Source organism: Nerophis lumbriciformis, linkage group LG20 (genome assembly GCF_033978685.3).
Source record: "Nerophis lumbriciformis linkage group LG20, RoL_Nlum_v2.1, whole genome shotgun sequence".
Taxonomy (NCBI): domain Eukaryota; kingdom Metazoa; phylum Chordata; class Actinopteri; order Syngnathiformes; family Syngnathidae; genus Nerophis; species Nerophis lumbriciformis.
In genome coordinates, this window is record NC_084567.2 from 25,993,718 (window position 1) to 26,021,051 (window position 27,334).

The 27,334-nt window shown below is 38.8% G+C and overlaps 1 protein-coding gene across 5 annotated transcripts in view; it reads right to left on the reverse strand.

Annotated features, from left to right (window-relative positions):
- sptan1 (spectrin alpha, non-erythrocytic 1) overlaps positions 1-27,334 on the reverse strand; it is an 87,234-nt gene that overhangs the window by 40,266 nt on the left and 19,634 nt on the right. For 2 of the 5 annotated variants that reach the window (XM_061980697.2, XM_061980695.2), the window contains exons 2-28: positions 25,228-25,470; positions 21,892-22,017; positions 21,427-21,567; positions 16,738-17,018; positions 16,485-16,629; positions 16,244-16,398; positions 15,837-15,972; positions 15,661-15,762; positions 15,313-15,450; positions 14,404-14,514; positions 14,242-14,319; positions 14,002-14,157; positions 13,662-13,866; positions 13,400-13,581; positions 13,070-13,313; positions 10,004-10,126; positions 9,711-9,928; positions 9,513-9,605; positions 9,283-9,417; positions 8,359-8,507; positions 8,143-8,199; positions 5,295-5,493; positions 3,649-3,753; positions 3,545-3,580; positions 3,419-3,454; positions 2,252-2,299; positions 1,257-1,348 (exon numbers count right to left, since the gene is read on the reverse strand). In XM_061980697.2, the coding sequence (XP_061836681.1) occupies positions 1,257-1,348; positions 2,252-2,299; positions 3,419-3,454; positions 3,545-3,580; positions 3,649-3,753; positions 5,295-5,493; positions 8,143-8,199; positions 8,359-8,507; positions 9,283-9,417; positions 9,513-9,605; positions 9,711-9,928; positions 10,004-10,126; positions 13,070-13,313; positions 13,400-13,581; positions 13,662-13,866; positions 14,002-14,157; positions 14,242-14,319; positions 14,404-14,514; positions 15,313-15,450; positions 15,661-15,762; positions 15,837-15,972; positions 16,244-16,398; positions 16,485-16,629; positions 16,738-17,018; positions 21,427-21,567; positions 21,892-22,017; positions 25,228-25,464 (3,728 nt within the window). In that variant the 5' untranslated portion in view covers positions 25,465-25,470. The remainder of the gene's footprint in view (positions 1-1,256; positions 1,349-2,251; positions 2,300-3,418; positions 3,455-3,544; positions 3,581-3,648; positions 3,754-5,294; positions 5,494-8,142; positions 8,200-8,358; positions 8,508-9,282; positions 9,418-9,512; positions 9,606-9,710; positions 9,929-10,003; positions 10,127-13,069; positions 13,314-13,399; positions 13,582-13,661; positions 13,867-14,001; positions 14,158-14,241; positions 14,320-14,403; positions 14,515-15,312; positions 15,451-15,660; positions 15,763-15,836; positions 15,973-16,243; positions 16,399-16,484; positions 16,630-16,737; positions 17,019-21,426; positions 21,568-21,891; positions 22,018-25,227; positions 25,471-27,334) is intronic. The other 3 variants (XM_061980699.2, XM_061980698.2, XM_061980696.2) reach the window with 2 other exon arrangements.

Sequence of the window (27,334 nt, forward strand, 5' to 3'; positions counted from 1 at the left end):
CCTATTTTCACCCTTTTTTCGGGCGACTACTCCTTTCACATCTTTCAACCAACTTCAACAGTTGCACCGTCCAAACATTCCTCTTAATCAGGACAATAAACAAAGTTGTTTTTTGAACTCGAAAAATTTCCAATTTTTCAGAAATTACTGGAATTCCTAATACCATTTCTCAATTAAAAATGGTACTATTTCAACATTTCTCGACCAACTTCAACAATTCCAACACCAAAACATTTAAACTCATTCAGAACATTCAAGTCTTTTAACATTTTCCAAAAAATTACTGCTTTTGCCGAAATTCCCAAATGTCCATGAAATTCCCATTGAAATGAATGGGACATTTTTCAAAGTTCCACAATTCCCACATTTTTCAACCGATTCAAACCATTCCACCTTCAACACATTCCACCATCCTGGAAATTCAAACTATGCTGTCAAATCTTCTGCTAAAATTGTTCAAGTGTCTGATTTGTTGGTTGCACAAAACTTCCAGCCTTCAACAGACACATATGTTTTCAGCATATATGACTTTTCAAACACGTTTCATGCTGGACACAATGTACACATACTTTGACAAATACTACTTAAAAAGTCATCTGTGTTCACCAAACATCTTGACAGCTGTAACTGTGGTTTTTGTCTACAAGCACATGGGTATTTAGAAAAACACTTTTTTACAGGTTTAGTGCACAAAAATAGCTTTTGGAAAACTCCGACCGGGATGAAAGTTGTGAAAAAGTGATCGTTCAGTCAGTGTTTGTGTCGAGAAATACACAATTGTGTAATTACTGCATGGATTTAAATCTTACTAAACAGCACCAGTAATGAAGTTATTGATTAATAGGTGATGATTGTATTCCATGCAGTGTTAAATTTGTAAAATACATGTACCGTACATTAAAAAAAACATTTATGTGGTTTCGTGTATTCCATGCAAAATATTTAAAATATAATGTACATAGTGCATGTAATATATAACTATAGGTTTTATAAAGTAAGTATTTTTTGAAAATATTGGAGTTTGTGTTTGCATGTATGAATCCAGCGTATCTCCTGTGTTTTCCACATACCTGTAATAACAATTCTAATATTCAATGAGTAGCATTTGTGAAAATTATCATCTTTTGTCAGTACTGTTCGGGTTGACATTTCTAACTTACATTGGTTAACAGATGAGGACTATTGGACATGATTGAGTTATGGTTTTCTAAATACAGTCTGTGTTGACGTGTAAAATGTTTGATGATGATTGTTACCTATGGAATCGCTGTACTTCATGGGCACTACCCAACACATTGCTTCTCTCTTCAGCCAGCTGCTGCAGCGATTTCCAGCGGTTGTTCAGTTCCTGCATAATGAAACAATGGGCTTGTCAGTACTTAAGAAACAAATAAGAAGATTAATCCGACTCTAGAGTGCACTTGCCCTTTACATTTTGCACTACAACTGTTACATTTGAATACAAAGCCTTTCTTTCATTATTTCATTTTTGTTGTGTGTTCCTTGGTATAAAACTGCATCACTGATGCATTTTAAATGCGGTGAGTGACATGTCATCGTCAACGTTGTCAACACTTCTATAGTACTGCTCATCAATGACATGAGATGTAATATTTAATTTATACATGTGATCAATATGGATGTACATCTTACACCAACTCCTGATTCAATTCAAATCCGATTCTTAGGGTGACAATTCAATACAGAATTGATTTGCGATTCAACACAATTCTCGATTACAACCGATTCTCACAATATATTAGTTGGTATATAAATTATAATAAAACATTTTAATAACAGGTTACAGGTTTCAGAAACTCCTCTTGGCTGCTAACGAATGAAATAAAAACGTTTTTTTTTTTTTAATTTTAAACAATTTAGAATTTTTTCCAGCAGCCCTATTGATCAAGTAGCATTCTACATAATTGCAGTGCGTCGATCAATGATCATTAACAGTTCAACTTTAGCAACGTTTTTCTACGTTCCATTTTCTTAAATCATCTGAAGACCACTTTCAATTTGTCATCACAAATTATTCAATTATTATTAACTGATGCTTTACTACGTGGGTTTCCCCCCCCCCCCGCTCTAATCAAACAGGGTGAAAATGATAAATTACATATACATGACAATAAAAAGGGTTGTGTTAGGTTAAGTGTTTAAAGTGTTACTCCATAGTTGCAAAAACACTTTATGTTTGAGTATTTCATGAAATACACAGGAGAAAATCTTAAGGTGTGGGTATGCTTACCTTGATGGTGTTGAAGTTAGCAGTTGTTTGAACGGCCATACGTATGTTCTATTGACAAAAAAAAAAGGCAGACAGTTTACGAGTTGATAGTATTTCACTTTTTAAAAGCTCAATTTACTGGAGCAAAAAGCACCACAATGCAGGAGGTAGTAAACGGTTAAATCACATCACAAATAACTGGACTATCATTACATGCTGTACATGCACATTTGTTTCGTTAGCTCAAATCAGTGAGCCTAATGCTAATGGGTTTAGCAGGCTGATGCTAAAGCGAATTCATGTTTTTTTAAATGACCTTGTTTTCTGATTTCATGCTTTCTATGTTACTAACTTAACATTAATAATAACATTGTAACAAATATCGCATATTTGAATAAATTCACTCATTCATCCAGGTCATTGTTTGGTTTGTCAAAACCAAACAGTCCGGTTGCGATCGAATGAATGCCTTGTAATAGCAGAGGAGCTAATAACAATATAACTCGTTGCTCTTCAAACTCTTTGTGCAGATCTGAATGTTTGTTATTTAAATGTTTACCTAAGTTTGAAGCAAAGGTGGTAATACTGTACCGCCACCTTTGGTGAGGCATATTTTAAAGCAGAGCTTGCAGTGCGGCGTTTGCGTTTAAAACTTCACCTTAATCGTCAGTTTTGAAGGCACTATAGTATTGTCATAATTCATTAGTACTGCGGTACTTTATTAGTACCAGTATACCGTGCGACCCAATTTAGATGTTAACTGGCTGTCCAACTTTGCACAAGTGAACACGCTGCAGGATGGAGGCCTTATAGCTGAGATTTAAAATGCAAGCCAATATAATCAGATACTTGTTTTTTTGCTGATATCGGACTGATATCCACTATTAATATCATATTGAGACACCCTTATTTAAGCATGTTAGAAGTAAACAAAGCATAAGCATTATTATTACATTAGGAGTATAGATATGCATATTGGTACAGTCAGAGATAGAAATGAAAAGAAAGTGACATGGCACTTATAAAAGCTACCTGGAATAATATAATCAGGACTTCAGGTTTGAAAAGATGACAAATATTTGTCTACTTTTGTCTTTTTACACAGCAAACTATTGTTCTTGCATAGCCTTTGCAGACTTAAATGTAAGCCAATGTCCAACAAAAGAGGAGCAGTTCAGGAACAATTACCTTCCATGGAGATGCACCTTTGGAATCAGTTTCATCCTATCGAAGAAATAAGACATGGTTATGGTAAATGTATATATTTTTCGTAAGTATCACATACAATATACAATGACATGTAATGTAGCTTACCATCTTGCCAGGCGCCGCACCTAACACTTCTTGCTGCTGCAAAAGAAAGAGCAAATGAAGGCACACTTGAAATGGAAGCAGTGAGACAGGTGAGTAAATCTTACCTGAGCTTGAACCACAGGTGCCTCCTCGGCCATGAGGCCTTCAGACTCCAGCTCAGAAGCCACTTTGTTGATGTCCCTCAAACGGGACTCATTGGCCTTGAGGTCCTGCAGAGCCACAAAACAACAAATATGTTTAATTTGCTGCCAGGCCACACCCACATCTTACATCTTATTGAGCCATACTATTCTACTTAATTTAATCATGTTATTTTGTGTAAGGACTATGGAAATGACCCAAAACAGCTGCTTAAAACAAACATGTCTGTTTTTCTGGGTTTTGGGACATGACTTCTTGGTTCTAAAAGGCGTTACTACACAGATGGACAAAGATAAGCACCTTCTGGAGGAAAGTTCTGTTGTCAGATGAAACAAAAATTTAGCTGTTTGGCCACAATAACCAGCAATATGTTTGGAGGAGAAAAGGTGAGGCCTTTAATCCCTGGACCACCATTCCTACAGTCAAGCATGGTGGTGATAGTATTATGCTACCATTCCTACAGTCAAGCATGGTGGTGATAGTATTATGCTATCGGCCTGTTTTGCTGCCAATGGAACTGGTGCTTTACAGAGAGTAAATGGGACAATGAAAAAGGCGGATTCTTCAGGACAACCTAAAATCATCAGCCCGGACACTGGGTCTTGGGCGCAGTTGGGTGTTCCAACAGGACAATGACCCCAAACACATGTCAAAAGTGGTAAAAGAATGGTTAAATCAGGCTACAATTAAGGTTTTAGATTGGCCTTCCCAAAGTCCTGATTTAAACGTGTGGACAATGCTGAAGAAACAAGTCCATGTCAGAAAACCAACAAATTTAGCTGAACTGCACCAATTTTGTAGAGAGGAGTGGTCAAAAATTCAATCAGAAGCTTGCTAGAAGCTTGTGGATGGCTACCAAAAGCGCCTTATTGCAGTGAACCAAATATTAACATTACTGTATGTATACTTTTGACCCAGCAGATTTGGTCACATTTTCCGTAGACCCATAATAAATTCATAAAAGAACCAAACTTCATGAATGTTTTTTGTGACCAACAAGTATGTGCTCCAATAACTCTTATCACAAAAAAATAAGAGTTGTAGAAATGATTGGAAACTCAAGACAGCCATGACATTATGTTCTTTACAATTGTATGTAAACTATTGACCACGACTGTATGTGCCCTGTGATTTTCTGGTAACCAGTCCATGGTGTACCTTACCTCTTGGTACAAAATACAGGAAAAACATGCACTCTTCAAAAAACTTAATAAAACAAAAATAAAGAGGTGCACAGTAAAAAGTGTACCGGGTACTTAAAGAAAAAGCAAGGCCAGCAACACTTGTGTCCTCCTCTTGCCCATTGTCAGCTGGGATAGTCTACAGCTTACCAGTGACCATAATGAGTACAAGTGTATACAATTAATGGATAAAGGTGTAAGACATTGCATTGTATGTGGATTTGTTATTTCTTTATGAACAAGCAGCATGGACACAAACCACTTTCACTTTCATTATAAAAGTAACATAAGTTTATTTTTGTGTTGTTTTTTTGTTTTTTACAATTGTGGCCATCTTGATCCAAAGTCAAAAACTGAATAAAATGTAATATTAATTTCAATAGAATCATTGAATGTTAGAACAAAAACAAAACATTTGTACATTGTACCTTCTGGAAATCGTCAAACTTCTTTTGTAGGACCTCCACCTGCTCCAGGTCTGAGCCCACCTCTTCGTTGGTGAGGGCATTCTCCTTCTCATTGATCCACTGTTGAAGCTCATTTGCTTCGCGAAACAACATAAACTTCTTGCAGCTTTTCTCCAACATGTTCTTGCGTTTCTCGCCCAGGTCTAACAGCGTTCCATACCTGCCAAGACAAAAGCATTCCATTAACAAAAATAAATGCTTTGGCATAAAAACGCTGGCATGCAGTGTGTTTCTCCCATAATGAACATGGCTTCAACATAAATCACAATGAATGCATATTGCGCATGTTACCATTTCCAGCTCAAGCTGATGCTTATTGTTTCCATACTGACTTGATATGATCAAAGATCAAATTAGCCTTGCAATGCTTGACTAATTGAATGTAGAATAATACAAACTGTGTTTCAAACGTTGCAGTTGATAACAGCAAAATGACACATGGCAATAAATGACATTACCACACATAAGGGGATGACGTCAGATGTTCTATGCCTGAAATAAATGACCGAAAATGACACAGGACTATAAAAGCTTTTCTATGTATTATAAGCTGCCCACTACTTGACTAACACACCAGATGTACATGAAATCCAAAGGGTTCTAAGAACAAAACATTTACGGTGGATAAGGGGGAAGGTAAGAAGAGAAGTAGAAAAAGTAAAAACTTAAAGAGAAACTGCACTTTTTTTGTAATTTTTGCCTATTGTTCACAATCATTATGAGAGACAAGATGCCACCTGTTGTTTTTTTTTAAGATTCTAAAGATGATAAAAAAAAGTGCTTGCAAAATGCGGCTAATGGGAGTCACCATTGTATCTTTCAAAGCCCTATAAAACAACTTCAAAACCCCCCATCAACATTGTAAACACACATTGCAACTACAGTATATCTATAATGTAGTAACAGACACATTCATAATATTATGTAATATGTTCAATATTTACTGTATTTTGGTCATTTTAAGCATTACCTCAGCGCATTTATTTTCGTTTTCATAGTGGCGCACTTCCGACAACAAATGTGTTTTCCTACTTCCGGAAGCAAACGCGAGTGCATTCTAATCATGGCAGACTTGGTAACGGACAACAAAGATGAGTATTTTAGAAAAAATTAGGATTCCCAACCTTATCTTTTTTAACATGACTATACAGAGGATGAACTGGTGGTTATAGACGCGAACACGAAGAGAGGCTGAAACGTTGGAGCAGATGGAAGGCAAGAGTGTGAGGTCGACATGACTGAACGGTGTAAATCGGGAACTTGGAGCCAAGCTATGCCGACATAAGTGTTGTGATTACCCAAAATCAATTGGAAACGTGGCCGCAACTGTCCTTTGAGTGAGTCACTATAATATTGATGATGACTGCTATTATAACTACACTACATACACTGTCGAACTAGTTGTGTACAAACAAAACATGAAATGTGGACTAATACTTTACAGATACTGTAATATGATTGTTCATGTTTTTCAGTCAGTACAGATTGTTGTCCTATCCTATTGTGTTGTGCATTACAAATCAAAAGCCATTCAGCTGTTGACGCAAGAAGCTAGCTTACCTAATGACACAGGACTATAAATACTATCTATTCGAAGCTGCCTGCTACGTGACTAAAACACCAGATGTACACGGGATCCAAAGGTTCTAAGAAAAAAACATATACGGTGGCTGAGGCGGACAGAAGACTGGGAATGCAAGAAGAGAAGCAGAGCAATAATTTAATCCAAGAAACCTAATATTGCTAATGTCGTCATAGTTTTAAAAATATGTTCTCCTCTCAGTATGTAAGTGCACAATTATTATGATGTGGAACTTGTTAAAATGCATACAGTTTGGTTTTGGCGGTGGGAGATCCAACTTCCTAATCTCCCAAATAAAAACATCTTATTGGTTACCCTTCATAACTAACTCCTGGCCCGTCTCACGTACGCTAGTAAAGACCTGCAATTTGATATACTCCAAACTTGTCACACCTATCTACAAGATGAAATGAAATATTCATGGATTTAGTTTCTGTCAACATGTTTATCTCTTTTTTATTTGTTGACTAAAACGTAATTTATTTTCGTCACAGTCTTTTTAGCGTGCATTTGTTGTAATTAGTTATCGTCTTATGTTAGGGGAAAATAGCTCGTTGACAATAAATAAGACGACAATCATTAGACAACGAAATTACCACTAGTGGCATCTGTAATCTGCACACATGATGTGCAGTTCAATTATTATCCTCTTGTTAGGGCCAGCAAGTTTCATATGCATAAAAGGGGGCATTTTTTAGGAATGTTTGGGAGCCAACAAACATTCTGAGAAAGTGGTTTTGCCAAGCACAACTTACCGGTACAACAATGATACTTTGGTCAGTAAGTCATTGCTGACATGGCACACATACAGTAACAAAGCAATGGTTTCAGTGAGGGGTGTACAAGGATGAGGGATGGGCAAACTTGATTTCTGATGGAGGAATTTGTTTTTTCACAATGTAAAGTTTGTTTTAGTTAAATAAATACTTGGTAGGTTGATAACATAGAAAGTACAATTTGAATAGAAACACTATGAGGCCAGAATCTGTCACCATTCTGTCCTGCTGTTCTTCTTTGAATAAGAATTGTTGCAGCATTTTTGGTTTGGTTGAAATTGGATTTGAAGTGTGGAAAACACACTAAATTTGGTATCCTTCTGAAAGCAATGCAAAAAATAATAAAAGATAAAGTATGAATTGATTTGGTGGAATGCCCATTCCAAACAAGCGTGATAGAAATGTGGGAACAAGGAATACAGCACGGAAGTAGACACGAGTTCCTACTCACAGCTCTTCAACCTGCTTTGTGCGCATAGACACGCTGCAAGCCTCTTTGGTGACAAGCCTTACCAATACCAAGGCAAGATTACATTGTTAGATGCAGTCAAAGGACAGAAGAGGGAAAAGAGAAATGTTTTAATTTAAAAGAAAAAAGAAAAAAAAGTGTCTGAGGGGAAAAACTTTTTTTTTTTTTTTTTTTTTTTTTTTAAAAGGCTGGTCTTACTGATTATCAATTTGGTCATGGCGAAGTCCAATGCTTCCATGGTCATCCAGAAGGTTTTCCCTGGAAGAGGACTGATTGGGATCCAGTTTCTTCACATATGCAGCAGGAACAAATCCCTGGCGGTCATTCACTTCGACTTTCCACCAGTCCTACAAAACAAAATAATGCTTTCAATAACACTTGCAAACAGAGCAGCACTATCATAGCCTCCACAATGATACAGCTATCATTTTGGCAAAAAGGGCAATATGTATACATAATCCATAGCGGAACAGGTGGATGTCATCAGTAGAAATAATACAGCAACAAAACTAGAACATTAAGGACAAACAACTCTAAACCTCCAGGATTTCGAGCTTGTTTTGTGATTGGTGCGGCCTAAAATGTCAGCAGCTTTTACAAAAAGTTTCAAAAAAAGTTTCAATGTTTTGAGGGTTATTATTTTCATCAACATTCTCATGCTTGTTATTTTTACAAATTGTAGGCGTTATTTGTACTCTGAACCCAAAAAAGTATAGGATATCAACAAATCAAATTAATTATGCTTTATTTGCACATTGAACTCAAGTACAGAGCACATTTTTGAGCATTGAGAGCACTCTATCAGCCCTCCAGTATCTGACAGGCCTTTTTCCTAGGATTCCGGATTTCACGAATCCTACAGCACACCTAATGCACTGTTGTGCTGCAGCACAGTGGTTCAGAATCACTCTTTTAAAATATGACAATCTTAAAAGAGGATACATTTGATTTGATTTGAACAAAACATCACAATCACTAAAGACATTGGTTTAAAAGATAACCCTCTAATATGGTTCAAAGGACATACATACTTAAAATTATTAAATCAATGATTAAATGTTTATTTACATTGTGGTGTGTGATGTTACGTATTGCGTGTCATCAAGCAGATGTCATCTTTACCTTATTGGTGCTGTTCAAAAGGGTGAGAATGTCACCCTTCTTCATGGTAACTTCACGGGGGCTCTTCTCCTGGTAATCGTACAGGGCCAGAACAAGTTCCTTCCCAGTCTCATCATCGGTTGGTGCCACTTGTTGCTGGTCATTCAAAAGGAGTCACATAATTTTTTCAAAGTAACAAAATGAAAGATAACATTTACATTTGTGCAAACAAGAGGTAGTGTAATGTTTACCCTGCAAGTCACAGCCTGTTCATTCAGCCCTTTGATGCTACTTCCATAAGCACTCAGGTCAGACATCAGAGCCTCATGTTTCTTCAGTAAAGCCTGTAAAATACAAGTCATGAGCTGAGCTATCTTTGCAGCAAGAATATGACAAACTAGAAAAAAGACACACTGACATGACTTTTCCTCCAAAGTGTGTTCACATACCTCAGCAGAGTCTTCATCTTTACCATAGTCTATGCTCCCCACAATGGGTTCCTTCTCTCTCATCCAAGACTCTGCTTCATTGGCATCAGCAAAGTATTGCTGCGCCTGAAGAGAGTCTTCAAGGTCCTGCCTTCTCTGAAAGGCTTTGGACTTCAGAACATCCCAGCGTCCGTGTAGCTCAGACAGTTTTGCTTTTACTTCTGCACCAGCAAAGTGTCCTGAGGATGGCCATCCATATTGATTTTAAATTTCAGGTAGCACACATTAAGTGGGTTACAAATGTAAATAAATACCTTCTTCTACCATGGCCTCTCCTTTCAAAGAGACGGCTTTTATACGAGGCTCATGACCAGTGATCTCAGCTTGGAGGGCCTGGTGCTTCTTCAGCAGATTCTGGACACCAATTAGATCTTTGCCTAAAGACACATTTTTGTTAAGACCTTTATCTGATCTGACTGTGAATCAAGGTATTAAGTTGTGCTTTGCGATGAAATGATACATGCAGGGTGCTACAGTTTATTTTAGCTTTCTACAGTCAAAGTCAAATAATTTCAACTGTATCACCTCATTCACACAATCATCAATCATACATACTACATAGACCTGCATTTACTGATGCTTAGGGAAAGAAACATGATCATGATCATACACTATCATATTGCATTCAGAGGAACTGGGGATTTGCCTGTACTTGGTTTGACATGGTTCTAACTGCTATTGATGCATGTCCACTGGCAAAAACTGCTTATACTAGGTGCTACTTACAATACCTAGTCAGCCAGGGTTTAGAATACAGATTCTTTATTGGCAAACACTAAGGGCAAAAAGACAACAAGCTTTGTTACTGCGACTGATGCGTTCCATGTGGCACGTTTCTGGAAAATAAGTGTTACTGTTGTGAGTGCCCCAAACTAAGACTCTTGACGTATCTGCCACAGCGATACGAGGCAGCTGCAGGTACACTCAGAAATATGCACTGCCATTGTAAAACAAACGTGCTGTGCAAATGCATACGTAATATTGGCTTAATTGCGCACAGATAGAAATTTTAGAAATGGAAGTTTTCAATTTACGCCTCGACTGACAGAGGCACAGCTTGATTTTGGTAATTCTGTCTAGTTCGGGAGATTCATATTCAGTAGCTAAATCGGGAAACTGAATTTTTAGAAACAGCTCAGAGTATCATATTGTGCAGTTTCACACAACTTTAAAAAAAATCTTCCTTCTCCTTGAACTGCCCCTTTATCGCGGTGGAGGGGTTTAAGTACCCAAGCTACGTTATATGCATCTGCCGGGACCCTTCTGAACAATTGACCGGTGCCACATCCTACCCAAAAATTGGAAATCAAGGGCCCATCCTGCAGCCAGGCCAGGGGATTTGGCCAAACCACATGGGCTCATCATCAATTATCCCCCTCATTTTTCATGTGTATGAGCTTTTAGTCAGCTAAATTCTTCACCATTTTAGTTGACTAAAATTACAGTTAATTGTGTCAACGAAAATATAAAGTATAAATATAACGCATCTTTGAAGTTTTCTCGATACCACTTTTATTAAGGTTATTATAATTACTGTACAACGTAATAGATCAACACTGCATAACTTGGCATACACAGATGCATTTCAATAACTGTCAATATAGTGCATCACATTATTTCAGAATCAATTCAGACTAAGAGACTAATTAAAGCCTCAGAATTTTTTCCAGTTAATTTCCGAACATGCATTCAATAGAGTGTAGTATGCAACCGAGCATATAGTCCACCATGTATTTGGCAAAAGAGCTTGGTAGTGCTAGGTGCTTGGCGGGCTACAACGTTTCCACTTGCTCTGAGCGGCGTGTAAAATGAAATTGCATTAAGATAATTGTATTTATTTGACAGGAAATAATGGAAATGGAACACAACTTGTGTTTGACGGTCAAATCTTAACATTAAGAATGTAATGAAAACTGCTATAATATAGTGTTACCGTACATTATTTACATACACAAAGTTGTATAAATGAATTGTTGAGTGCGTAACAAAAACAGTAATTTTAACAATTATGTTCAATAACATAACTATTTTCTGTCAAATCAATGAAATGTAATGTGTACATTGTATTATGTAGGTCTACTATATATTTGGACAATTATGGCCAAACAAAAATATCACTGATTTATAGTTTGTTAAAAAATAGAACACTCTCAAAGCCACTGTACATTGCATGAAAATATGTATGCATGGTTATGATCATATGAAGAAACAAACTAGTTTTTATTCAATATTGTGTATAACTACAGTGAGTGTGCACAATAATTCCCGTCTTGGCCACTGTGCCGTGTAAATACAGCAACTAGTGTTATAAAGCTAACGCATATATATGTCTCACATAGCTAGCTGTCTTTTTGCGTTCGCTTAAAAAAAGGACAAATCTGGTCTTTCGGGTTGTCAAGTTGTGCAATTAATAGCTGAACAGAACATAATCTGAACATCGATTAAAGTGAACTGTACAGGTATATGTATTGGCGGGTAAGCTCGGCTCAGCTCGTGGCATCATGGTCGACTACAAAAGTAATGTGTTTTTAAGTAAGTGTTTATTTTCGGTGGTATATTAAGCAATGTTGCACCTGGTGTACCGTTTTAATAGTAACAGTAATTCAGTACAGTATGAGTCATTTTGAAATATTAGCTTCAGCCTTACTGTTGGGAAGATGTCACAATTGTTAGTCTGCAGATGGCGCTTCAAGTTGGTTGTATTTTTGCCAAATACATTGGATCCACAGGGTTAACAACTTGTCTTGTTGTCTATCGTGGCAGAGGTGACGTGCATCCATATGTCTTCTCTTCTCTGTCTTCCCGGTGTAGAAGATATATTCTATTGATATCGTGTATTGATTCTTGCTTTTGCGGGTGGATATCGCCTTACAAAGAGGCTAGTTTTGATTGGATACCCATTGTGTTTTTCCACCCGCCCGTCTCCCACATGCAACTGTGATTGGACATTTTGTCACACCCACTAAAAGACGAGATTAAATATGATTGGATTTTGTCTCTGTCAACATTTTCGTCTTGTTTTAATTAATTGACTAAATTGTCAATTAATTTCGTCAACATGCTTTTGTTTTCATTCGTTATCGTCCTGATTTCGTCAAGAGAAAATAGGTCGTTGACAATAATGAAGAAAAACATATTTAGTCAACAAAATTAACACTGGTTATTGATTATCATTGATATGTTGGCCCTGCGATGATGTGGCGACTTGACCAGGGTGTACGCGGCCTTCCATCCGAGTGCAGCTGGGATAGGCCCCAGCCCCCTCGGTACACCAAAAGGGAGAAGCGGTAGAAAATGGATGGAGGGATGAAAGTTTGTACCTCTGTTTGTAGATGCAGCTATGGGCTCTTTCTCGCGTATCCAAGTTTCCTCATCTTCAACATCTCTGAAAAGTTGCTGGAGGCGAAGAGAGTCAGCCAGCTTCTGTTTGCGAGCAGCCATGGGCTCACGAAGGGCTTCGTAACGAACTACTAAAGCGTCCTGTTTCTTCTGGATGTTATCAGCATCAAAGTGTCCAGCCTCTTGGAACTGTCGAGCTTGAATTATTATACCATCAATGCGATCCTGATCAATTCAAAAGATTTATACAATTAGTTTTCTAAACAAGTTACTTCATGGCAACTCATAATAGTCTATGGTTCATCTTATACCTGGTGAGCAGTTACATCAGCTTCAAGAAGTGCATGTTTTTTCTGAAGATTTTGGACACTGGTTAGGTCTTTGCCATAGTCATCTGAGGTCAAGTGGCCCTCAACCTCATAGAGCCAAAGCTCAATGTCCTCCACATTCCTGTTAAATTGCTGCTGTTGGTTGGCCTCACGGAGCTTGATGCCTAGAAAATGCAAGATATATATGATATACAAAGTATAATTCTGCATGTCTTAGTAATTAAAATATGTGTTTAAGCAGCACCTTTCAGCTCAGTGGCTTCCAGAAGTTTTTTCCACTGGGAGCTGACCTCTTCCATACGACAGGCCACCTCCGAGGAGGCGTAATGTTTTCGATCAAGCAACTCTTGACCAGACTTTTGCAGAGCATCAATGCGGCTTTGATTAGCGGACAACTCTGCTTCAAAAGCTTGGTGTTTCTGCACCTTTCCTTGCAAGTTGGAAGGATCCTGTAGTCAAATGATCAAGTCAGGGGTCACAGGCCAGAACATTCAGCAAGACAAGTTCAATACCCCTCAAGCATCCACAAGAGCACAACAAAAAATCAAAAACTTCTTTGCACTACACAGCTCATTGTTAATGACCTTATATGCTTCATCACTGGCAGTCTTCATCTTCTCATTGATCCAGCTCTTGAGCTCATCAGAGTCTCTGAAGAACTGCTGAAGGTGGAAGGAATCCTCCAAGGCCGAGCGTCGAGACTGAGCACGCTCATGTAGGGCATTGCGACGACTGAGAAGCTAAAAATATAAAATTAATTTAGAAAAACCTTGTAGTCAAGGCAAAGGGGAGATTAAATGAGCAAGATGACACTTCTCTCTTACAGCGTCTCTGCGGGTAGCCACATCCTCTTTGGCATAATGCTTGTTCTGGATGAGTTTAGTTGCAAATTCATCTAAAGCCTGAGGATGTAGAGAGAAAAATTGATTGACGTGCATCCTGGAATGCTATTGACAAACTTCCAGTAAACAATTAAATTAAATTACAGTGATCTTCTCTTCTTGAGCACTCAGTGACTTTTCAAAGTCTTCATGCTTCTTCAGCAGTGCCTCCACACTATCCAGGGAATCACCAAGATCTTCATTCAAAAGAAAAGCCTGAAAAGAGACGACATACCGTCAGGCATACATCGACAGTGCAGTTCTAAATACAGTGCAAGCTGTTTTTGTCGACACAAAATGTCATGCTTTTGTTTTGAAGCTTGCTTTGCAGTGAACAGGAAGGCAGTGAGTGCAGGTTTCAATACTGTGCAACTGCCCCTTCTTTAAAGGGGTGTGAGCCTATTCCTGTCACGCTGCTCAGTGATGATGATTTAAGTTAACAACACTACACATAGAAACGACCCCATTGCCTCTCAAAGTTTGTCCGTTTATTTAGATCCTCATTAGGCAAATATACGCGCACGCGTGAAGCGTAGTCACTTTTTCTCAGTTACATTTACACATTTTTTAGGATAAAGCTTCTTAAGTCGCGATACAGAGAACAGGTGATGAATTGTAAACTATGTTAATGACACGTCATGTAAATAACATTAGCTAGGTATCCTGCTCAGCACTTTATGAAAATTAATATGTAATTACCTTGACCAAGTTACAAGATTTGTCATAACTACCTTCATTGTATTATTATCCAAGGTAGACTCAAGCCTAGGTAAATAATTACTTAAGTATAGCTGAAAAGTAATTGTTTGTTCCAATTCAAAGTCACATCTAACAGACAGAATCTTACCTTCTCCAAAGTGAGAACACCACTCAGATTTCAGCAACCATTTTATTATTAAACCTTATTATATATTATATTATAAATAATCTTCTCAAGAGACAATATTGTAGAAATGACCCCATGTGACAAGATAAAACACTTGAAAGGATTATCAGTTTGGATAGTCAGGTTACCTCTTGTTTGCTCATCCAGTTGTCCACTTGCTCAGTGTCCCTGTAGAAGAGCTGGAGGTCCATACACTGCTCATATTGCTGCCTGCGAAGTTCCCACAACTCTAACAGAGACTCCTTCTCTTCAGTAAGGACGCCCAGCTGCACATGATAAGATTGATTTGGGGAACATGGCCAACAACAGAATTAGGGATGCAGACTGTGCCTAAAATTTAACAATTTGAAGTTCAACCAGAATTTTCGTTAAAAAAAAAGCTTGAAAAGTTCTATCAAAATACAAGACTTGAAAAATAAATGTGTAGTTATGTTGTAATTTACCAGAGCTCAATGTGTGTGTTGAGAAAGTCTTACCTTTTCCTTGACTTCTTCAGAAGCGTAATGTGCTGTACTGAGCAAAGCCTGGCCAGCCTCATCAGTGGCTCTGAAGCTATCCTCATGGGCATCAATCTCTCCCTGCGCAATGTACACAAATCGTCACACTTTCAATGTCATCGTCCAAAGTTAACATTTGTTACAAGGGAATTTACTTTATGCTCCTGATGGCGGTCCAGCAGAGCCTCAGCTCCAGCTACGTCATTAGCAAGTTCATCTGCATTAATGAGGGCCTTCATTTCGGTTACCCAGCTTGTCAGATCCCTGAAGTCTGCAGTAAAACGCTGCAGCCTGGAGACCAAGAAACAAGTCTCTCTTATGTACATTTAACAGCTGAGCTGAGGAACTTCTCCTACATCAAATCATCCTTGCTACATCAATGAGTTAGGTGCATGGTTTGCCTTTCATGTTTTGAAAGAATATTGATTGTGTTGGGATCGGCTGCTATTATGTGTGGTTTAAATGAGTAGTGGCATTTTTAACCCAAAAACGCTGAAACAACATAGATAGTGAGAAAAGAACACTTGGCATTCAACCATACAGCCATGTCCTGGTATTTTACCGATAAGCATCATTCAAGCGTGCATGGCGCTCAGCAGCCAGACTGCGAATCCGCTCCCAATTTGTCACAAGTTCATCTTTCTTGAGGTGGATCTGCGAAGCATTTTGGGGATGTGTTTGCTGCAAATGCTCTGCATCACCGCCTAGTGTGTTGACCTGATGGATGGACAAAAGCAATATTGTTACAGAAGTAACTTCTCTGACCTAATCTAATGTCAAATATTTCATATAGAAAGCCTTGCCTTATCTTCCAGAGCAGCCAAGTCTCTCTCCAGACCCTCATGTTTACGGATAAGTGCCTGTACACTGGCCAGATCACGCCCAAAGTCATCAGAACCCATCAGCTGCTCCTTCTCCTTAATCCAACTGATGGTCTCATCAACATCCCTATTAGTAAAATACACAACGCCCCAATAAGATCACTGATGATAAACAGAGGCTTGAAGAATGACCATGGAAAGATGTATTGATGGATATGTTTTCCCTACTGCTTACCTATTGAATCGCTGGACCTCAGCAGCTCCAAACAGCTTTCCTTGTCTCTGCTGGGCCAGACCCTTCAGGCGCTGCCAGGCAGCATTGACTTCATCCTGCTTGCAAACGATGAGTTCCACCTCAGGATGGTCCTCTTGTTTCAGTTTGGCCGCCAGCTGGTTCACTTCATTCACTCGCTCCTCGTGTGCTGCCAGGTCTGTCTGGAACTCCTCAAACTTCTTCTGCAGAAGCTCCACATGCTCAAGGTCCTGCCCCAGCTCCTCAGATGTTGCTATGGCCTCCTGTGGAGTAAACATGTTTAAAGCATACAAAAAAACACCTTACATTACCAACAGACCTGTCAAAGTTAATTTAAAAAGTGAATGCAAATTCTGTTGACTTTTCCAGCACATTCTCAGCAAGCAATGTTGAAAAATCTCTTACATAAAAAGGTTAATTTTGAAATGAAGGATTGTGTCATTTGTCATGCCAATAAACTTGATTACATTGAATCACAGAGGACTAAATAAGAGCAATGGCATATACCCATCCACAATAAATAACTATTTATATAGCCCTTACTCACAAGCAGTGTTGGGTTACTTACTGAAAACCAGTAACTAGTTACAGTTACTAGTTACCGGTACTTTATTTCAAAAGTAACTCAGTTACTAACTCAGTTACTTACACCAAAAAGTAGGGATGTCCCGATACAACTTTTTCACTTCCGATACGATACCGATATTGTAGCCTTGAGTATTGGCCGATACCGATATCAATCAGGCACGAATCATACATATATTTATTCCTTATTTTGTTGTGTGGAATGTTAGAAAAGGCTTGATAAAGTGATGTTACTGTTACTGATGTTGTAGTGTTAAAACAGAAAACAATAGTCAGCAAGAGTAGGTATAGGAAAAACTGACCCATTTATTATTAACCAATTGGTTACATAAATTTTAATCTTCAACATAAGAGTATTACCTCAACAAATCCAATAAAAACAAAGTGATATATTTAAAGTGCAAAAAAACCACTAATTCCAACATAATTATACAATTGAATAGAATAAATTAAAAATAAATTAGAAGACCCTGAAAAATAACCTAAATAAATCCAATTAAAAAAAAAAAACATTTTAAAGTGAAAGGAATAATGTAGCGAGGTTCGAGGTGCTCCATTAAGCATTTAAACCTACTCAGTATAAAAATTAATGATGCTACATTACTCAGTGTGGCCTAGTGGTTGGAGTGTCCGTCCTGAGATCGGTAGGTTGTGAGTTCAAACCCCGGCCGAGTCATACCAAAGACTATAAAAATGGGACCCGTTGCCTCCTTGCTTGGCACTCAGCATCAAGGGTTGGAATTGGGGTTTAAATCACCAAAAATGATTCCCGGGCGCGGCACCGCTGCTGCCCACTGCTCCCTTCACCTCCCATGGGGCGAACAAAGGGATGGGTCAAATGCAGAGGACACATTTCACCACACCTAGTGTGTGTGACAATCATCGGTACTTTAACTTTTACTTTAACTTTAAACCCGACATTACTCACCACCGACAGGGGCTGGTCATCAAGCACAATAAACTGGGCTATCTTTTCTGTTATGGCCATTGCCTTTTTGCTGAAACGAGCCAGAGGTTTGTTGCTTCGCCTTGCTGCTCTCGCGAAAATCCTCATGTTTTTTTTTGTGGTGTTTTTTTCAAATGTGCGATGAGGTTGCTTGTATTGAACCTTCCCGGTTCTGTCCCTCCACGGGACACTTGCGCCTGACAAATGTTGCATTTAGCGGCAACGTCTTTGTCCGAGTTTAGGTTAAAATACTTCCACACAGCCGACATCACTACACTTTGCTGCAAGCACTCGCGTTGTCGTTGTTGTGATCACGTGGGCTGTGCATGCTGGATCAGAGACGCTCTTCTTCCGCGGCCGGTGTTGTACCGAAATCTGTTACCCATCGGAATTTGTAAGTCCAGGGGGCGATGTTCCCATGGCGTTTGTTTGATGGTTAAACGGCAAGCCCAAAGAGGAGAAGAAGAACGCTTGCGTAAATGGCGTAAACTATCCTTAATGATGAAACGTCAGTTGTCAGAATTTCAGCATTAATAAATTACACATATTCTGGAAATCAATGACTTACTTTCATTATAGTATGAGTCCATTGTATCAGCTGTTGATTCTCTCTCACACACATACATTTTCCGCATTAAAAGCTATCATGGAATGAAACGTCAGTTGTCAGAATTTCAGCATTAATAAATTACACATATTCTGGAAATCAATGATTTACTTTCATTATAGTATGAGTCCATTGTTATTATTAATGCTGAAATTCTGACAACTGACGTTTCAGCAGGATAGTTTACGCCATTTACGCAAGCGTTCTTCTCCTCCTCTTTGGGCTTGCCGTTTAACCATCAAACAAACATCATGGGAACATCGCCCCCTGGAGTTACAAATTCCGATGGGTAACAGATTTCGGTACAACACCGGCACCAACGTTAATAAAGGGGCATTGCCGCCACCTACTGTATTGGAGTGTGATCAAACCAGAGTCACCTATTATAGACGTGCTGCAGCGGTAAATGGACAGCTTATATCGGAGCGCTTATATCGGAGTTTTTAGATTCAGTTCGATAAAATCCAATATTCACTTTTTTGGCTAATATCGGATTGATTTCCGATATCAATATCAAAAAGTAATGCGTTACTGTGAAAAGTAACTACTTAGTTTTTTTTCTTCTTTTTTTTAAAAGCTCCCATTAATGCCCTTTTAGTCTTCATTTCAGTACTGTTTTTGCACTGGAGAATAATACAATGTGTTGATCAACTTGACATGCATTTGCATCACTGAACTCTGGTAAGCAATGTGGTCTACATACAACACACAAAGACCAAGATATGTTTCAAAGGGCCAATTTATTTCAGGCCAGAACAAATTGACAAAACTATTTTAAATAGCTGCAACATAACATACATAAGTAACAAACAGCATAATAACATCATAGCTGTAAAACTGGCTTCACCTAAGGAAGGCACACGTGACATACACAAAGGCTAACCAGGCAGATTTGAATTGTTGTTTTGGGCAGTAGACGGGATCTTTGATCCAAGACACTACTTACATTTAACTCAAATGTTCTTTTCTTTGTGCTCGACAAAAGAAAAGAAGAGAGAATATCTCATACTTGCCAACCCTCCCGAATTTCAGTGCCTCTCCCCGGGACAACCGTTCTCCCGAATTTCTCCCGATTTCCAGCCGGACTTAAGGCACGCCCCCTCCAGGTACATGCGGACCTGAGTGAGGACAGCCTGTCGTCACGTCCGCTTGGCCAACCAAAACACTATAGTGTTCTGTGGTTACTTTTTGGTTGGCCAACGGTTTACGTTGTATTGCGCACCCCCCCTCCCCTCCCCTCTCCTCCTCTCCCCTGCCCTCCACTCTCCTCTCCTCCCCTCCCCACACCCAGACACACACACAGCGCGCCTTCGGCTTGTGACAGAGGAAGAATCAGAAGGACGACACTGCAGCGCGCCAATAAAACACACTCAGATCTTCTTTTTCTAGCCGATACTACATAAAAAATAACGTAAAATAACGCAGTAACGCATCATGTAGCAACGGTAACTGAGTTACTGAATATAAAAAATAACGCGTTAGATTACTAGTTACCGCCGAAACTAACGGCATTACAGTAACGCGTTACAAAGTAACGCGTTAGTCCCAACACTGCTCACAAGTCACTCAAAGGGCTTCACAAACCGCAATGACATCCCTGATATGAACCCACATAAGGGCAATGACTAGTCTATAATGGTTTTAAAGTAGTGGGAAGTTGCAGCTAGGGATGTAACCATAAACTGTATTAATGATAACCATGGTAAATCACCCGACAGGTGAGATAGCCATTTTAAATTATCGAAAACCCGTGATTGACAACTACACTTGGATAAACTAACGGACTGACTGGCGCCAGCTTGCTAGCTTAAATGCTAACGTGAAAATAAGAGACACTGCCATCATTCCCCATTTCGCAATGACATACCCTAATATAAACTTACTGTATATAAACAGATTGCTGCCTGAGCGAGTAAGATATTACATTTTGCACATTGACCCTACAAGCTGTGCAGAGTGATCGTTTTATAGTCAGAGGAATACGAGACGGAAGTGTTTTTACGGTGCTTTCAAGAAACCGCTGAAAAGAGTAGGACGACACAACGACCGCCAGAATTAATAAATAATGAATAATAATAAGAGATTGTATTTGTTATGCACTTTTCATTTAAATACATCATAAAGTGCTACAGTACAAAATCAATATTCAAAACAATAAAAGCTTAGCCATTAAAACGGATACAATGCTAAGACTAAATCACTATCAGTGAAGCATAAGAAACACAAATCATGCAAAATAGTGGGGTTTTTAACCGCGTGTTATTTTAGTTATTTAAAAAAACTTGATCAAGAGATTTCAGTGTGTGTTAAGTGATTTTTAAACACATTCAGCAATACTACGATAATGTTAACCGTAATCATTTTGGTTACGATAACCGTGATGTGAATTTTTCGTATCGTTACATCCTTAGTTGAAGCACTCGTTGAGAGGGAACACCAAATTACAATACACCAATATCTCAGTGTGTAGATTTCAGGGTGTGCAGAATCAAGCACTTACTGTATATAAAGTAAAACACCAAAAACTGCATACCTTATCACTGATCCAGCCCAGGGCATCTTCACACTCCCGAATGTACTGGACTAGTTTTTGTGCATGTAGGAGATGCATCCCCTTCTCTTTTGTCCTGAGCAGCAGGAGCTCCCAAAGACGGCGTAGCTCCTCCAGGCGGTTCTAGTCCGAGAAAAGGATGATGAAAATAAGTTACCAAACTCAACTGAATTTTGTGTTTATTTGAATAGAATTTACTACTAATTTAGAAGCAAAAAATGCGTCAAAGATTCCAGGTCCACAGCATCCAAAAAAGATTATCCACACCAACCACACCTACCAGAAGATACTCAGCTGTATCAACACTTGAAACTATCGGTCTCTGTTGAGTCCGGTAGGGCGTGTAGGACTGGGTAAGACGATCGTGTCAAAAGAACATTTTTCTGTCCGTTCATGGGCACAGTGCATAGTAGACTATCTTATACTGATAAATACATTATGTCTTACTCGAATGGTCTCAGAAGCAAAATGGCCTTCTGTGATCATCAGACTTCCAGTGTCATTCAGCTTGATGATGGCCCCGGCATTGGCCTGAACTTCAGCCTCAAAAGCCTGATGTTTCTGCAGCTTACCCTGAAAAACAAATTGTTAATGACATGAATATAAATGTGACGTGGAAATATTTAACGGAATGATTTGTAAATGTAATTGCTTCTAATCAACTATTGGGCAGAGCTTAAATTGACTGTCCTATTAAGTGTTTTTCAAAAGTAAAGCCTATTTAAAATTAATAGAATAAAACAGCTCAATACAAATGATGCACGCCAGTGTGGAGTACAGGTAGTCCTTGGTTTCTGATGTTCTGTGTTATGAGGTTTCGTAGTTACAAACACAGTTCCATAAAATAAATAAATACTTAATTTTTGGCTATTAAACACAAGTTTTGCTCCAGAATTAGTATCAGAGCGTGGCAAAAGAAATTCAATGGCATAGCGCAGTTATAAACCCTTTGCCCTTTTGCTAAACTACACTTCGGAAGAATAAAAATTGCTTAATAACTAACTTTTTGTACTTCATGATGTCTCCCAAGCATAAGGCACACTAGTCTGAATTATTTTAAATGCATTGCATAACTAAGGTTTAAAAGGAGCCATATGTAGTAATGTGGCCAGAAATGGTACTGCAATCACAGTCAAAATTCTGTACTGCATTCCCACTCTCCATGACTGAGGTTCATACACAGCCGAATCCGAATCCTACTCCAAGGACCTTCAAATGGCAATCGACGAGTCCTACGCTGTAGGTTTCTCTTATTTATGCTTCTTGCAAGATGGTTTACTAAGTAATAATGCCACATTTTACTGATGTCGATTAGCCAAATGTATTTGTAAAGTTACGCAGCAATATTTTCGTCGGGAATCGGGACAGATTGTTGGCATTACCCTGCTAAAATGCCTAGTTGAATCGCACGGACCACCATCGAAATAATTATATATAATAATATATTATATATCGCATAGGCCTACTTTGATGGCAAGTCAAGGCCAACAGTAAAATAACCGCCACATTTCATTCAGCATAACTCCATGTTGCATCCAAGCTGACGCACTGCATTCTCTTCCATGTACGCACATCACCATCTTTCAGTGCAGAGTGCAATTCTATGAGCCCACTCACATTACGCAAAAACCATGTTACGCATAAATCATATGGCCTACTACCATGTCAATACACAAAGTAGAAAATCATTACATGTGATGCATTATATTGTGCCAGACAAATACCACTCCATATGTGTTTAATGCACATACAGTACCAGAAACCCCCATTAGCCGTGCTAATGTTGGAACACATTTCCTCAGCGTATCGGCATATTGAGAACGAAATAGGCACTGACACTACCCATATCCGCATAGGTTTTATTTGTCAGTTGGATGACACATCGACATACAATCCGGGCATATATTTCCCCCGTTAGCCTATATGTTGATGTATCATTGACCGAGCGAGCATGCTAAGCATTCGTTGCAAAAACATACTAGCTTTGTTAGACAAGATCATAGACTGTATCGGACAATATAGTTTACATACTAATTGTCCATTTCCATTTATTACAAGTAATAAGAAAACGTAAATGCCTGTCTTACCTATCAAGGAGGAAATTAGCAAGTTTAGCGTCAGATGAAAACATCTTCTCCGCCTTCAATCGTCGACTGTCACACCTGGGTGAAGTCTGGTTTGGGTTTCGTCTGGTTTCATGTTGTTTTGTCATTTCCTGTTTTATTTAGAAATGCTGACTCTCCCTCTTGTTTCAGGTCACTTGCCCTTCCTCCTGTTTCACTGGTCTGATGTCATTCCTGATTGCGCCCACCTGTGTCACCCTCCCTCATGTGTATAAATGTCTCATCCTCCTTCTGTCCTGTGCCAGAGTGTTTCGTATCGTCTTGTGCGTACCTCCAGCGTTCCTTTGCCACAGCCTAGTCTACAGCCATTGCCACGTTTTTTGTACTTTTGATCCACGGGAGATTCTTTGTTTGTAACCTTTTGTCAGGTAAGATTTGCTTCTTAGCATCGCCTCCGTTGGAGCGCTTTTTGTTGTATTTGTTAGTTTTTGTTCTTAGCCCCTTTTTCCCTCCATAGCCGGAGCGTTTTGAGTTGTTAATATTTTTGTTAGTTTAGTAGTCAGGTTAGATCTGTTTTTGATAGCCTGTTTTGTTTCTCCCGTTTTGGACCCCTCCCCTTTTGAGAATAAACAACTGTTTTCAGTAATCCTGCATCTGTGTCCAGAGTCCTAGTCGGGTCGTGACATCTACAATACAAATCCTCGTTTTGTTCCTGGCTTTGTCATGAATAAGTTGAGAATCGGAACGACACCTTTTAGAGTTATTAAGGTCTGAGATGTTTAGTAACTTTACCAGTGGCAGTAGCTCGAAAAAGAGGGCGGTGCGTAACTGGCTACATGGCTGTGACACACTCACAGACCTTTTAATTGGTCAAACGGTGGAGGGCGGGGCATTGAAATGAAAACAACAATATTTCGAGGCTGTAAATCTAAATTTGAAATGAGAATAACCCGGCTGAAGTACCGTTATCAGTTATAAAGGTATTCGAAATTAACATGATTTATTAATGCCTTTTGACACATCAGGGCCATTAAATGATGACTTGACATTAAATTATTACATATGGCACCTTTAAGGTGAAGCTGGTGGGGGGAATGATAAAGCAGCAAGTAAGTTGCCTGGTGTGTCGGCAGAGATTATGAAAAAGATAGAAGGTAGTAATTGTTCTCTTTTTTTTCCCTACACGGTGAATTCATTCTTGTATATGATCTTTTTATTTCAGTACTTTATGTCCTTAATGTGTTCAGTGTAAGGGACTAGAGTGTAATTTAGTCCCCAATAGGGTTGTATGGTATTCCGGTATTAAAAAAGTACCACGGTGCTAATGAATTAAAAACAATACGATACTGCCTTTGAAAAAATACTGGTACTTTTTTTTTTCCATACACATGCTGCCATGCAGCGGTGACGTAAAGATCCGAGGCGCATGATGTTAAGTGTGGCAGCACACACACACAGAGCCAAGAGCGCATACAAGAAGAAACAGTGTTGAAAGGAAGAAATGGCAAAAAACAACAATTGTACTGTATTTTAAAGAGGGTGTGTGAAGCGCAATATGGAAGTACTTGGGCTTCAGAACTATCAATAAAAATTACGCTTTAAATACGGAAGTGCTGCTGCTTTAAAACATGCCTCGCCAAAGGTTACACAAATGTAAGTCGTCTGAATACCTTTACATTGTGCTGAGCATAACTAACAATAAATAATAGGCCAGAAATACCTGCAGGTTCGACGGGTCCTTGTAGTTCTCATCAGAGGCAATTTGCAACTTCTCCTGGATCCACTTCTCCAGCTCATCTGCATCGCGGCGGAAGAACTGGAAGCGGTAAGAGTCTTCCAGCTTCTGACGCCGCATAATGGACAGGTCCTTGAAGCGCCTGTAGCGGTCCAGGACCTGCTGCCGGCGCTCCTGGATGTCTTCGGCAGTCTCCAGAACTTTAACTCCTGCGGTCTCCATTTTCTTCTAAAAACAATACCATACATATTAGTAAACAAAACATGTTATTGTACACAGATTAAAAAATCTTAATCTATGAGGATGACAAAATTGTCTGCTGCACATGTAATAATTTCTCAAATGGAAACAAAGTCATTGTGTATCGACAGTGTCTATCTATCCATCCATGGGATTTTCTTCCGGATTCTGTTAAATCGAAGAGTCATCTACTTGTTGCAATTGTTGTTGTTTTACTAGGTAAAAGTATGGAATGAAAAATAACCTAAATAAAGTAAATATTCTTACATTTGCTTGACTGGTACATATTGGGAGGCATTCTATTGTTGACCTACATATACTGTTATAAACAATCTTTGGGGCAGACACAAAAGCCCCCAAAAATAGAAATACAATTAACTCTATAAACCATACTAGTGTGAGTACATGTCGAGTGTTACGTTTTACTACATATAATACACATTTAGAGGTGTTGTCAAACTACAGCAGCGACTATACACTTATTGCTCTTCAAAATACTGTACATTACCTTTTGCACTAAATTAATCTATATTATTATGTGTTGTCAACTTTGTACTTTTTTTATGTCATTGCCTGAAATAAATGAATAAAATTAAATTAAAAAAATAAAATAAAACCTCTCTCTCCACCTGTAGAGGTGACTTAATACATGAGTTTGTGTAAATTAACTTGTATGTAAGATTATATTTAATGCAATATACAAACATATACATACAAGACAGGGTTTCCCCTTATTGTAATTGACTGGCGACCCGCCACACCTTACTTAAAAAGGTGGGGGGTTGTTTCTACATGAAAACTAATTAAATAATATAATGCATTGGAGCCTCCAGAAGAAGCCACACAAAGTATGAAACTCGTTTTAACTTATATTGCCAATCTTATGCTAACAACAGGCCCAATTCTAACACGTATTCCTTCCCGTGCACACCTCTGTCTACGCGCTTGTGTGCTGTCAGGACACACAACACTTAGTCATTATCCGCCAATTCTTTTTCAGGCACGGTGTGTTCACAACCATGTAAACAATGAACATAAATAACTCACAAACATGAACAATAACACCAGCAGGTTGTTAAGTGGATGTACAGTACAGGCCAAAAGTTTAGACACACCTTCTCATTCAATGTGTTTTCTTTATTTTCATGACTAGTGTAGATTGTCACTGAAGGCATCAAAACTATGAATGAACACAAGTGGAGTTATGTACTTAACAAAAAAAGGTGAAATAACTGAAAACATGTTTTATATTCTAGTTTCTTAAAAATAGCCACCCTTTGCTCTGATTACTGTTTTGCACACTCTGGGCATTCTCTCGATGAGCTTCAAGAGGTAGTCACCTGAAATGGTTTTCACTTCACATGGGGACCGCGTGGCGCAGTGGAAGAATGGCCGTGCGCGACCCAAGGGTCCTTGGTTCAATCCCCACCTAGTACCAACCTCGTCATGTCCGTTGTGTCCTGAGCAAGACACTTCACCCTTGCTCCTGATGGGTGCTGGTTAGCGCCTTGCATGGCAGCTCCCTCCATCAGTGTGTGTGTGAATGGGTAAATGTGGAAGTAGTGTCAAAGCGCTTTGAGTACCTTGAAGGTAGAAAAGCGCTATACAAGTACAACCCATTTATCATTTATCATAGTTTTGATGCCTTCAGTGACAATCTACAATGTAAATAGTCATGATAAATAAAGAAAATGCATTGAAATGAGAAGGTGTGGCCCAACTTTTGGCCTGTACTGCATATATCACCTGTTATTTGCGCACTATTGACTAGTGATGCATTGAAAATTCTGCTGCGGAAAAAAGACTAAAATGTACACAATACGCACGGGATTGTCTGGAGTTGAGGCAGCAT